This window comes from Apus apus, chromosome 1, assembly GCF_020740795.1.
Source record: "Apus apus isolate bApuApu2 chromosome 1, bApuApu2.pri.cur, whole genome shotgun sequence".
Classification (NCBI taxonomy): domain Eukaryota; kingdom Metazoa; phylum Chordata; class Aves; order Apodiformes; family Apodidae; genus Apus; species Apus apus.
The window spans coordinates 199,944,671-199,958,794 of NC_067282.1; the positions used below are offsets into that span (position 1 = coordinate 199,944,671).

General features: G+C 40.6%; 1 protein-coding gene across 2 annotated transcripts in view; it reads left to right on the top strand.

The window, feature by feature from the left end:
• The first annotated feature begins 1,208 nt into the window (after positions 1-1,208).
• Positions 1,209-14,124, top strand: part of USP6NL (USP6 N-terminal like) — a 123,444-nt gene continuing 110,528 nt past the window's right edge. The window contains exons 1-2 of one of the 2 annotated variants that reach the window (XM_051635590.1): positions 1,209-1,293; positions 6,488-6,577. In XM_051635590.1, the coding sequence (XP_051491550.1) occupies positions 6,574-6,577 (4 nt within the window). In that variant the 5' untranslated portion in view covers positions 1,209-1,293; positions 6,488-6,573. Of the gene's footprint in view, positions 1,294-2,793; positions 2,812-6,487; positions 6,578-14,124 lie in introns of those variants that run through there. The other variant, XM_051635595.1, reaches the window with a different exon arrangement.

Here is a 14,124-nt window from a genome sequence, read left to right on the forward strand (position 1 = left end):
AGTCGTTTGGAACCACTTATTTTAAAGAGTTTATCTCTAGTAGATTATACTAAATTCCTTGGTTGCTACTTGAATGGGAAGTATTTAAATAGAAACATTACACAAATGCAGGATTGTTTTAAACACTCAAAACATTTCCAGAACATTGCTCTCTTCTTGTATCACTGGTTGTCTTTTGGTAGTACATTTTAACTACTGTTTATTTTAATAATGCTTTTAATGCAACATCACATTTTATTGCTGCTTCAAATTCCATCTTAACCACAATAGCTTTTTTAAGTGTTTTTTTTTTGTTTGTTTGTTTTTTTTTTTTTTAAACCAAACTCCCCCCTTCTGGTCACGACACCGCTGTGGCATTTGAGATGCACCAATAGTCTCAAGCAGCAGTTTATCACATTTCTATGCTTCCTCCCTTCCGGTTTTGTTTGTAGCTCAGTTTACCGCCCCATGCAAAGCTCAGGGATGTATATGCATAAGTCATTTGCAGAGAGGGAGTGGGAGCACTGTGCCTATGGGATCAAAGTCATCCCTCTTGTGATCTGCGTGCGATGCCCGAAGAGCTGGAATGCGCAACACGGCCTATCCTGTCATACTTATTTCCACAAAAAAGCCCGAGAAGTTCACCCATAAAGCTGTACTTCCACCCTCCGATATTCAATGCTGGTGCTTTGCCAGAGAAAACCAAAGCAGCAGAACAACGCGGTTTTTTAAATGAGGATGCTTCACGCAGCACAGACCGGTGGCCAAGACAAATCTGAGGGGCGCAAGGCCTGTTTTATGTTTTTCCCCCCTATTTTTTTTTCCTTTCCCCTCACAGGACGCCGGCTCCCGCCCGCTACCTCAGCGCTGACGCGTGGGCTCAGCCCACCGTGCCAGGGAGATGCCTGAGCTGGCTGTTGGGCTTGATCCTGGGGGCCAAACGCTTGAGTCTCGCTGGGCGCCCATCCCTGCGGCTGCCAGAGCAGCCGCGGCCTCGGCGAAGCACGGCTCCCCTGGCCCCGCGGGCACCGGCCCCGGGCACTGCCCGGGCCTCGTCAGCAGCCCAAGATGGCGGCGGGATGAGGGAGCGCGGCGGGGCCCGACGCCTCCGCGCCTCCTTGTGAGCCCAAGATGGCGGCGGCGGCGGGTCAGCCCTGGGGGCCGGCGGGGGAGGGGCCGGGGCGGGTTTCCATCGCGTCGGGCGCCGGTGTCACACCGGGGCACTTCCTGGTCCCGGGGCAGCTGCGACGGGGAAGTGCCGCTGGGGAGGTGAGGCGGACGGAGGCCCCGGAAGGAGGAGGAAGCCGAGCAAAGGTAGGGGGTGAGCCGGCATGTCCGGCCATTGTGTGTGCGTCCCCGGGGTGGGGGGGAGCGCGGCCGGGCGGCCGGACCCTTCCATTCCTGGGGCGCGGGGGGGGGGTGGTGGGGTGAGGAGGGAAGCGGGGAGGGGGGGTGGAAAGATGCCGCGCCGGGCCTCTCGGTGGAGCGTGCGGGGTGGGAGCCAGTTCCTAGAGAGCCGAGGGGAGGCGGGGAAGACCATCCATCCTCCCCCGGGGGGTATCCCGGGCTGCGCGCACCGCCGGCGGGGCTGGGGAGGTGGAAGAGGCGGGGAGCCGGCCCGCCGAGGGGACTGGAGGGCTTCAGAGTGTTCCATTCCCGGCGGAGGGGTGTGTGTGTGTGTGTGTGTGGAGGGTCCCTGCTGTTTCTGCTGGGGGTGGGCGTGTGGGGAAGCTCTGGAGGGTCGGCGCGGCCCGGGGAGGCCGTTGAGCCGCGTGTGTTGGAGAAGCCCGAGGGAAGCCCCCTCGGAGATGCCCCTGGCTCTCATTGCGAGGCTGGAGTGAGGTGTGGCGGCGGGGGGGGAAGGGACCCCCTCCCCAGGCAGGGTGGTGAGGGGGCCCTCAGGGAAGTGAGGGGCTGTGGTGGCCTCTGAATTCAGGATGGGGAAAGGGGCTGAGGCGGGGGAGCCTGTGGGAGAGGGTGTGTGCGTGTTTGTGGGGGTCACGGCTGTGGGTCGGACCCCCTTCCCCCAGCGCCTCCTTTTCTGTCCCGGCTGTCCTATCAACCCCCCTTTCGGGAGCAGGGAGGCTCTGGGTGGCCGAAGCCTTGTTTTAACGTGGCTTTCCGGCACTGCCGCTTTTCTGTACCTGCTCCCCGCTTCGGCTTTTTGTGACGCTTCAGGTGTGTAGCGAGAAGCGCCAGGCTGAGAGCCGTGGGCTGTACAGGAGGGTCCGCAGCCCTGCCTGCTTCCCGCAGGCTGCGCTGCCAACAGGCTTCACTCCCTTAGTCCTGGGGACTCTCTGCGAGAGGGGCAATTATCAGATGTTTCGGGTTCTTCCCGTGCTGTGGGGTGGCTGCCTGTGGGAAGTCGCCGGAGCCATTGAACTGCCGGCTGAATGGGAGTCAAGTGGTGACTTAAAACGCTGTCGCCGAACTCCTGTACCAGCCGTTTGCCCCCGTACACTTGAGAATAACTTTCTTTGTGCCGTGCCCTGCTCGGAGCAGGCAGCTGCACGGGAAGCCGGCTGGGAGTCTCGCTGCTGCTTCGTTTTCCCCGAGTACAGCGGAACGAAACACGAACGCCCATCTGCCTCTCTTGCGACAAATGCATTTTGTTGCAGATCAGCTCAGTTAGAGCAAATCTATCAAATAATTGTTCTCGATGGTTACTCGGCTTGGTGTGTGTGGAGCTGCTGTGTGACAGTCGAAACTCGAGCTCTGCGAGGCGTGTGTGTGTGTGTGGAGCACGGCGGCCAATCAGCGGTGCCTGAAACTAAAAGCAATTTGCTTCAGCGCTTTGTAGTGTAAATATTCCTGCCGTGAACAAAGAGGAGGGTGTGTCATCATGCTTGTTTCATTTGTACTTGTATGTGCTTCCTCTTTTGTGGCCAGTCAATGATTTTGTGTAGGTTCTTAAACTGTGACAGTCTCTGGGCATTTTACTGAGTTGGGATACTCAGTAGCTTGGTGCTGTATTAGGAATTTTTATTATGTTATTTGTAATAGGTATGCTCTTAAGTGATTTAGTTTTGCTTCTTTTTAACTTCTGGTATTGCTGATTGTAACTTTGAAGTTATTTTACACTGCATCCAAGTTGAATTAAGTATTTAGTAGCACTGCCTTTCTGTTCTCTTGCCCTCTGATTATCTGGCATGGGAACCAATAATTTCAGACTATCTGTAAAGCTTTTAAACATGTGCTTCTGAAATATCTGTATCTATTTTCTTTGAGAAGTGATAACATTTTGGTTTAAAGAAGAAAATAAATGACAGTAAAATACTGAGTTGTGCCAGGCAGACTCTCTTTGGACTGTTGTGTCTGTGTGTGTTTAAACAGTGCAGCTGCATGCTGCTCCTGTGATTTCTGGTTCTTGGGAACCGGGCGTATAAATTCTTGATGTTAACTCCTTAGCATGTAAGTTGAACAGATAAAACAGTAACACACATCCACAGACTAGACCTGAATCTTTAATTGTCAACTTAAAGGAGATTTTCTTTGGATAGAGTCATAGTGCATATAATTATAATATGCTGTAATTGACTTGCAAGCTGGCTCATATTAATTTTCCTGAAACAGAGTATTAGGTAAAAAAGAGACTTGGCTCTAGGTGTGGAAACAGATAATTGAATGTATTAGTGTGCTTGAGTTTGAAGTTGTAAAGAGTCTCTCTTGCTTGAGGGGTATTCCTTTAAAATGTAAGTTAAAATACTGATAGTAGTTGCACAACTACTTAAGAACAATGCTACCAAGGACTTGTAGGTGTGTGTTAGTAGGAAATACTGGGTGTAATACAAGGGTTAGCTCTTCAGGAAAATAGAAGGATCAAAGGTGTGTGTGTGTGGGTTTTTTTATAGCATTGTTAATTGCACGGGAAAGCATAAATGAGGTCAGGTACTATTTTGAATAAAGAGTTTTTTCAAGATGCTGTATTTCAACGAGACACTCAAAAAGTAATAGTCTTTCTTTCTCTGTTGTGTAATAGTTGGTAATGTTTCTGTTCAGGAGGGAACACTACAAGCATTGAAATAAATCAGGTTATTGGCTGAGAGAGCTAGGTGATAACTGTTCAGTTTCTAACACGCATTCTTCAGATAAGCATCAATGTGCAATAGAAAGTACAGACTTTCTGCTCTTTGTCAGTGTTGATTTTTCCTGACTTTCCAATACTGCTTGCTATTGCTATACTGAAATTGCAGGTAAAAGATTAAATTTGCCTTTTTTTAAGGAGCTTAAGCATTATCAAACGGTCCAAGTAAATGATCTTCAGTGAAATGAAAAGGTTGTGAACAAGGGAAATTTTATAAAGCATGTATGCAGTGTTACTTCAAAGAAGAAAGCCTGAATTTAACCAGAAGTCTATGTTGGCAAGTAAAGAGCGATTAGCAATAGCTCAGCAAAATATTTATGCACAGAAGGTGAGACAAGGTAACACTTTATAGCTGGAAGGTGGAGTTCAAGTTGCTCTGGTGTACCAGAACATTCACTTCTTCATGGTTATGGCACATTCCTAGGTAGTATATAGCTGCTGTATTTTCCCTTACTTGTTTCTTTAGTGTTACGTGACCAGGTTTTTATAAATGATACAATAATTATGCTATTATTAGCCTTAAGTGATTTTCAGAACTGATATTTTGTTTTTTCCTAATGAACAACCTTTTCCTGTACATACACACAATTAAATGTCATATAATTCAATGTCTCTGAGGCAAAGTATTGTTAGTTCATATTTACGAAACTAAGGTGAGACTATACCTTTAGAAAATCAAGTTGAATGGGAGACTCTGGTCCTCCAGCTGACTCAGTGAAATTGAAGAGGAATTTGGGGTCAAGTGTAGTATGGAGCTCTGGTAAAAAGGGCTTTGGGCCTGAGCTGAGGGCTATCTGTGTGACTCATTGGATGTTCTTAAAGTTATAAGTGTAATTAGTCCAGTACATTAATAAATGCCATGAAAGTTATATTTGCTCATTTTGACATCAGTAATCAAAGGGCGTCTCACGAAACTGTGGCTCTAACGGTAGTTTTTAACCAGACACTTTATTTTTGATTAGGCTGTCTTAAATGTTTAATATTGCAGCCATTCATAGAAAATTGACAGAAGCTGCAATTCAAACTGTTCTTCAATAACTGCATCATCTAATGGCTTTGTGTTCGTTTATGTTTTTTTTTTTTATACTGTTTGCATACTTATTTATTCACCATTGATACCATTTTCTTCCCCTGTTAAGCCTCTTCTGTGTGTTACTTTTTGCTACAAAAAAAGCTGGTTGTAATTTTCAGTCTGGAGCATTATTGAAGGCTTCCTTTTGGCAGCTGGATTTTTTTTTTTTTTGTGGTGTGAAGGTGGTGTTTGTTTTTTTTTTTAATGTTTTTTACAAAACTGGTTTTAGCAATTGATAAAGGAGCCTTCTTGTGATGTGAATCCCAGTCCTGTGATAGTTCCTCTACTTTTGCATGTGCTATAAATCTGTAAATGTTATGCAAAGTCATACTTCAGAAGAAGTTAGATCTCTTCTTTTGTCTTTTTGTATTTTAATTTTTTTAGACATTAAGAGATTGTGACAGTTGAGACTTGAAATCTGTGTCAGCACAAGATATTATCTGGCTGGATTAGCACAGGTCATCAAGTTCAGTGCCTTCTAGCCTTCTAATTGCTTCTGAAAAGAGGAAATAAATTGCATAATATTCTTCATTTGCAGAAACTTTTTGTACAGATATTAGAGAAAAACTCTTTAGCTTAATAGATATGTTTGTTTTTTTTTCTTTTAATCTCAGCTGTGAGGTGAAGTTACTTTAATGGTTCTGTCACATTTGTATAAACTTGCTTTTAGCAGCAGGATGGAGATTGTATAATAAATTTTCCATAATGTGCTTGCTGGGCTGTCACTGTTGGAGATTACCTCCTCTGTATTTTGCTTTAGGGAGAGTCAAGTTAGAGAATCTATATCTGCCCTACTTGGATATGTCTTTTTTGCATGTCAGTTATGAATTGACTGATTTAATATACAGTTTACAGTTGCTAGAAATGGTACCATTTTCAGAATTTGTTTCTGAGGAAGAAGTGTTGGATGCTAATGCTGATCCATGCTTATTTAGTAAACTTCTTTGTAATTCTTGTGTTTTAAAGAGTATCTTTATATTGCATCTTCTTGGAGGTTCTTGAAGGAAAATACTACTTTGGTCTTTTCAGTTACTGTATCTATATTGTAGTCTTGCACTTTTAACTTCTTGAGAACATTTGTTATATTTTGGGAGCAGTTATGTTTTCTGAACTAGTATGTGCACACAAATTTATGTGAATGCCAGAAGAAAGTACAGGTTTTGAGTTGATAAACTTAAAAAATATATTAATAAACAGTAAAGTTTGTCAGTCATAAGAAATACATCCTTGTGTTCTGTTTTTTTAACAGGGAGTATGAAAAGCTAGTAGGAAAGGCAATTTATACATGAACTTTTCTTTTAGCTATTTGAAGTTGAAAAAATTCTTTCTCTTTATTTTCCTACCATCATCAGGACATGTATACCTCTGAGAAACCTTCTCCAACAGGATACCTTGCTTCAAGATCTGTCTTGGATTATATGCAAAGAAGTTTCCAGTCATGAGTGAGTAGATTTCTTTATTTAAGAATAAAAAGAAACCCTTGGTTTGCAGTTTAGAAGAAATGTACTTCTGTAGTGGGTTTTGGAAGGAGGTTCTTCCTTAAAAATGTTCATCCTGAGTTTTGTTTCTTTAGTCCTTTAAAAATAATCAAATAAAGCTGAGGCTTGGCAGGTGCTTTTGTTAAACTGAAATATTTGATCAATATGTGCTGTGTAAGGCTTCTGTGTTGGTATCATTTTCAGGAAGGTGAGTTCTGTAACAAGCTGATGTGTTGGTTTTTACACCATAAATAAAACATGGAACGGAGGGGGAAATGCCTTGGGTTTGCAAAGAACTCCAAAATATGTGACTGTCCAGCAAATTAAAATAGCTGGTAAAAATCCAACATAAAATGAATGGACCTCATTTTACTGGAAAAAATAAATATATTAGTCAAATTCCAGTATAGAAGTCTGATCCCAAAGGAATTTTGGCATGCACTGAAAAGTCCTGAGCCATAGAAAAGTGTGACTTAGGATCTGTTTTGGTGAAAAAACACGATGAAAGACACCTGAAGTTTTGTTTTAGGCCGTATCTGATGTGCAAGATAATCTCTTTTTAGTGAACTGTTTTGGGTATTTAAAGGTCTTTCATAACTTTTGCTGATGTGAGACTTCTTAATATAATTCTTGGCAGCATATTTACCTAGCCTTACATCATGTAGAAATAAGGTTATAACTTCATATACACAGAATTGCAGTTATGATGTAGCTTAGTTTCAACACAACTGTACTGAATCTGTTGAAGAAAGAGCATCTAGTTCACAGGATAATTATATCCTATGTTAGTAAAATAAGACCATCTGATTTTCTGGGAGGAAGTGAGTAAAGAAAACTGGTGGTTAAACTTCTTGTCAAATTCAATGAAAAATGACAGTTCTTGACATCTGGAAGAAGAAAAAAGAATGATGGAGGAAATGCCTGCTAAATGCAGTACAGGAAAAACTACCCTGAAAAAAGGACTGAAAGAATTGTTGAACTCTAGGGTTTATGTTTAGCATAGATTGAGCTGTTTTAGTATTTATATAGAATTATATGTTTTGTCTTGTATTGCTGTTCACACTTCTTTATATTCTGACACTTAAAAATATTTACTGTGCTGCATAGATGGCCACTTTACAGGCAGCTGTTCAAGTACCTGAATATCCTGATTTGTCAAATGTCACTATATGAATCTGTTTCTTTTATTCTCATGTGCTGTCTCACTGCCTAGTGTGTGGTCTTAAAAGTAACAAATATCTGTAAATCTTTCTACTTTTTGTATCAGAGTTGCTGTGTGAAGTTTGACTCACCAAGGGGCTGTACAACAAATACTGTTGTGACTTGGGTAAAACACCCTTCATTTTGGTGAGATTTTTAACATGATTCTAGACTGCAGATTTTAGCTTTATATTAGCAAGAATGAAGACCTCTATTAAAATGGGAGTACTTTTTGTGTGCCTAATAATAATGTTATTCAAAATACAGTCTCCGCAGGACACCACATTTCTGTGGTAGATAAGATGCTTAAGTCCATGCTAAGTGATGGGCTTCAAGGGCTGAAAAGAAAATGCTGCTTTATTTGAAAATATGGTTGAGTGAAGATAAAATTTTTATGTTCAGCTAGTGTTGGTTTTCTTATTTTATGGTTTACTTAAGAGAAACTTGAACTATAAGCATGATCTACATAGTTTTAGGCTCTTCTCTACTATGTACCTTGGTCTATAAGGTATTTATCTTATGATGGTGCATTTACTTGCATACATCTACACAGAAGTTTACTCACAGAATCTGTGGGCACCTAGACTAGCTAGATGTGTCAGAAGTGATTGCAGTCTCTAATGTTACGAACTTGTGCATCTCCTACTGTAATTCAAACAGAAAATGTATCTAAAATTATGATCTAAAATGTGAGAACGTCAGATTTACGAAAGCAAGTAGCTTCATGATTGAAAAACTAGTGCTGTTATGTGCAGGCTATGTTATGGAATCCTAATTGTTATTTTTCTTGTGATACACTTAAGGTAATACATATTTCTGTTGCTGTTTGACTGTTGACTGTTCTAGTATCTCCTTTCTAAAATGATTGAATTCCTTTTCTAATGTCTGTTCTAAACTTATTCACAGGCAGTTTGTATGTGGTTTTTTGCCAACCTTATCCATTACCTTAAAAAGCCATTTTTACCTTATATCATATTTGTTGTCCTAGGAGTTTGTTATATAGAGCATATTATTTTATTGAAGCAGCTTGTAGAGGTAAATTGTAATATCTTGGCATTTAAGAAGAGCACACACAAACTTATTTTTAAACAAGTGATCAGTTAAAAATTTTGCAAAGTGAACAGGAGAGCTACTGCTGTTGTATAACTTAACAGTTACCAGGTGTGTTAGGTAAGTACTTGTCATCCTTTTTTTATTGGATCTTCTCCAGTATTGGGGAAGAGTAATGACAGAATTGCAAAGTCTGCCATTCATAGTAGTTGTTTTCAGTTGTTGTGCAATACAGAGTATTTGAAAGATGTTAAAACTAAGCAGTCTCTATTAAGGCTTTCATTTCTGTAGAACACCTTTATAAATGTCTGTTTTCATAAATAAGGGTAAGACAAATCTGTATTTAAAATTATACTTTAACATTGCTCTGGCAGGGGGTTGGACTTGATGATCTCCAGAGGTCCCTTCCAACTCCTACCATCCTGTAATTCCATGATTCTGTGTCTTGTAGGACAGAGGGATCATATGTTTAAGGGGTGGGTAAGACTATACCGTGTAGCCAAGTTAGATTGATTTTTTTTGATTTTTGTATTAATGGTAACTTGTCAGGGAGATCCTGGCTGTATGTAACCTACCTAGAATCACAAAAAGAATTTATTTAATTTTCTGTGTTTTCTCCAGCTGTTGACATTTAGTTGCTAGAGTGTCATGATAAATTCCTCAGATTATTAACTGTACTTTTTATGTTTGGGAGTTTTCCTGTACCTTCTCCTTTGAAGAAAGGGCAATGCAGCGAACTTACTTGAGCTGCTGCAATGAACTCGGTTTGCAAACAATTAAGCTAAATGTTAGTACACACTGTTGCAGCAAGCTGCTGATATCTTCATTTTCCCTCCCCTAAATCTATAGGACACAGTGCCAACTTGTAAAATTTTTTCTGCTGTCATAGTAACTTGTACAGAATAATCCTTTCCTGGCTTTGTCTTCCTGCTTTTAATTTTGTTTCCTAAGAACTTAACATTGCATGCAGTTGGGAAGTTAACCTGCTATTCTTCATGCTTCAGTAAAACCTCTAGTTGTTTTTTTTTCATGATTGTCTGAGGTTATCAGTGCTTTCTGTGTGTCTGGAGAAATTCTATGCAATGCAATCTTATATTTTGAAAATGGTCAGTGTGGCCTGGTAATGAGGTGGGAAACTTTGTGCTTCACCAGTTCAAATCAAGACCACAATGGTGTGATTAAAGGCTGCTTGTGTTTGATGATTGGTTATTCATCTTAACCTCTCATTACAGCTGGCTTTCTAGTTTGTGTTCACAGAAGAACCTTAGGGTTTTGTGATTTCTAAAAAAAATGAAAGAAAATTTTCTTTCCTTTTGAATTCTTGTAGTGTGTGTAAAGAAATAGGTTTGACTGTTGGAGCAGTAATCATGAGAAATGAAACAAGTGTTAAGATCAGCCTTAATAGATAAAGATCTAAAGGTTTAACAAGTATGTATTGTTATTCCTACACTTGCAACCAGGAAGAGTGTGTTCTGGATTTTTATAAAGCTTCCTAGGCTAAAGAAAATTCTTTTTGCTTAAGGCTGGATCAATTTTCCTCCCTCTCCTTTAGTCTTCCCCTAGTATGCCAGAAGGAATCTGTGGTGAACTGAGGACCAAGTCAAGCTGTCCATAAAACAAATGCTGGGAAATGGGCAGGTTTTTTTGTGGTTTACACAGAGTGTAAGGTGGCTGTGTATTTTGAGTCGAAGTGTTGCAAATACTTATAAAGCTGATTGATGTAGTTTAAGAGGCTTTGTAGTCAACAGCTCTTTTCAGTGAGCTGCAATTCAGAGAAAGGAAAAAGACCCAAGTTCTGATTCTTAAGTAAAACTGCATGCTGGGGAAGGAGAGCTTAGAAGTAAGCTAAAATACCTTTATAATGAAGTATAACAGTGAATAGCTAAAGGATGTTTGTTTATTATGTTACATGCTAAGTTTTTGTTTTATTTTTGAATCGTGAACCAGAAAACCCAGTAATAAAATACAAGCTTGAAGACTTAGTATGTGAAGTGCTTTCTTTAACAATTGTTCTTCTCATTTCACAGCACAATTATCTTCTAATCTTTAGAAACACTGTGACTCAAGAAATAAAGAAGAAGCTGTTGTATCTTAGGCCACCTTTGCTGAAAATTGAAATAGTAATTCTTTATGAAAAACTGAAAATCTGAATGATAAAGAATTGTATTATGTAAGTGATAGAGACATGATACAGATTAAAAAAAGTTTAGTGTGAAGACTTGGGATAAGTTTAAAATATTTTATAAGTAAAAGAATAATAACCCCTCTGAAGTGCAACAGTCTGGAAAAGAATGAAAACCACAAGATACTTAAAATATTTTTGTCTCCATAAACATTACTTAATTTATAACATTAGTTATGTTTGTTCTGTTCTATTTTTTTTTTGTTTTTTTTTGTTTGTTTGTTTTTTAAACAATGAGGGGAATTTACCCCCATACATAACTGTACTTAAAAATGAGGGCTTGAATCCGGAGTAGTAGGGTAGTAGCTTTTTTATGTAGTGGGAGGATGAAGCATGAAAAACACAGGTGTGCAAAGCTGTTTGGCTCATGGACCTAGCAGTCAGGAGAAGTGCTCACCATTCTGGATCTTGCTTCACTGTTACTCTTCTGTGTTGTCTTAACTTTTAACTTCTGTTTTCTTCAGATACTGGTAGTTAATGCTGGATTTGCTGGCTGTCTCCTTGGTGCAATGCATCTACCACTGGAGGGAGGCTGTCAGCAAGCCCAGGTAGTTTTCTGACTTAAAATGCAGACTCAGAGGTCAGAGTAAACGAGTTACAGAAACTGGTATGGATTTGCAGAAAAACTTGGAATGAAGCTGAGTTTCATTAGAAAGTTCTGGCCTGTTGGAGCCAAGACTGAATTGAGGTTCTTCAAAATTTCATGACCCTCTTAAAATGTTGCCCTTGCTTATAGAGGGAATGGTGTCCTTTTCCTCTGAATTCCCACAGTCTTCCTTGTTGCAGGAGCATTCATGAGGTTGATTTGAATTGGGTGGGCTCCATAAACTGTTACTGCAGAGTTGCATAGATGGTTGTACAGCTGTAATGCAGGGAGAGAAACTCAGAGGTGAGAAGAAGTCACCGGTGGGTGAGACTGTCTTCTTTCCAGTGGTAGTGCTGTTTTTCCCTTGTGTGAAGTGTGTATGGAACTGTAGGTTAAGTTGGTTAGGAATGTAGTTATCTCATCTTCCTCTGTACTGAGAGAGGAGAGGCATCTCTAGAGAGCTAATCAGATCTCTGATGACCCAGTTTCGCACCAATGCTGTAATTAGACTGCTCCTCTACATGCAGAGGGTGCATAAGTTGCAATGAAATATAAACCCAGATACTTCACGTGCACAGAACTGATGCATCACATTGAGGAAATGTAAGCATGTTAGTAGAAACTTACTTGTTTTCTTAATATTCACATTTTATGATGTTGCATTTCTTCTTATTTATTCAACTGACATAATGATGCAGCTTCTGAACCTCAAAACATATTTAAATACTATCAGCAAAAGTAAATAAATCTGTACACAGATGAAATATTTTTGAAATTCATCTGCATTTAGGCATACTTTTAAGGTTAATTTTTTCCTAATCCTTCCTTTATTTTTAATCACTTTAGAGTATTAAGGATTGGTAAGTTGTGTCTTTCCTTGCACTTCAAATTTGGTTTTAGATTGAAGAGGAAGATAAACATTTTTTGTTTAATCTGTCACTTTTTTAACTGAAAAAAGTAAGTCTTCAAGTTCCATAGACTGAAGTGAAGTCAGTTTCTTTTCATAAGCTTTGCAGGAGGTTGTAGCTACCAAAAAGGTATTTATCACACTCAGTAACTCTTCTTCCAGATGATGTGTTCAAGTTCAGTAGCTTCACTTTCTGTAAAGCTTAGTCAACAAACAGGTATTGTTTCAGTTAAATTAGTTAAGAATTTATAGTAAAGCTAAATGTTTTAAACCCCTTTGCATATAGTTCATATACATTGTGTGAACATTTTAAAAAAGTTTTTGGTTTTTTTAGTATTTTTATATTTTTATTCCTGCAGTTTTAAATTGATGGTCAGGTTGTTGGGGCTTGTCTAAATAAGTTAGTGCAACATGACACCTACATTTAAACCAATGTAATTTCTGGTTGTAAACAAAGATCTTGGCACTGGCAGGAAACTGTTGTTAGTTTTGAACTGACAGAGTTATGGCAGGTGAGTTACAATCATCACTGTTATTGGAGGACCAGTCTTTGTGTGTTCTCATTTATTGCTTACTGAAGATGTTATTTTTAAACATTTACAATTCACATAAATATCTGAACTTCATTACAGTACATTTGTACTATAATGATATTGACAGTGGCATTGAAAGCACCCTCACACCCTCAACAAGTCTGCTGATGACACCAAGCTGGGTGGTGCAGTCAGTATGCCAGAGGGATGGGATGCCATCCAGAGGGACCTGGACCTCATGAGGTTCAACAAGGCCAAGTGCAGGATCCTGCACCTGGGCTGGGGCAACCAGAGATATGGATACAGGCTGGGGGAAAACATGCTAGAGAGAAGTCCAGTGGAAAAAGACTTGGCTGTACAATGGATCAAAAGCTGGACATGAGCCACCAAAGTGCAGTTGAAGCCCAGAAGGCCAACTACATCCTGGGCTGCATCAAGAGAATTATGGCCAGCAGATTGAAAGAGGGGATTCTGCCCCTCTGCTCTGCCCTGGTGAGACCTCACCTGGAGTGCTGCATCCAGTTCTGGAGCTCCCAAACCAAGAAGGATGTGGACCTGTTGGAGTGTGACCAGAGGAGGGCAATAAAAATGATAAGAGGGCTGGAGCACCTCTCTTATGAGAACAAGCTGAGGGAATTGGGGCTGTTCAGCTTGAAGAAGAGGGTACTCTGGAGGGACCTTGTTAGTGACCTTCCAATACCTGAAAGGGGCCTATAAGAAGGCTGAGGAGACCTTTTCACTAGGGCATGTAACGATAGGACAAGGGGTAATGGTTTCAAGCTAAAAGAGGGTAAATTTAGATTGGACGTTAGGAGAAAGTTCTTTAATATGAGGGTGGTGGATTGCTGGAACAGGTTGCCCAGAAAAGGTGGTGGGGGCCCCATCCCTGGAGACATGGAAGGTTGGGCTTGATGGGGCTCTGAGCAATCTGTTCTAGTGTGATTTGTCCCTGCTTATTGTAGAGGGAGGGATTGGACTAGATGACCTTTAGAGGTCCCTTCCAACCCAAGACATTCTATGTTTCTATATTTGTTATAAACTATATACTTAAAA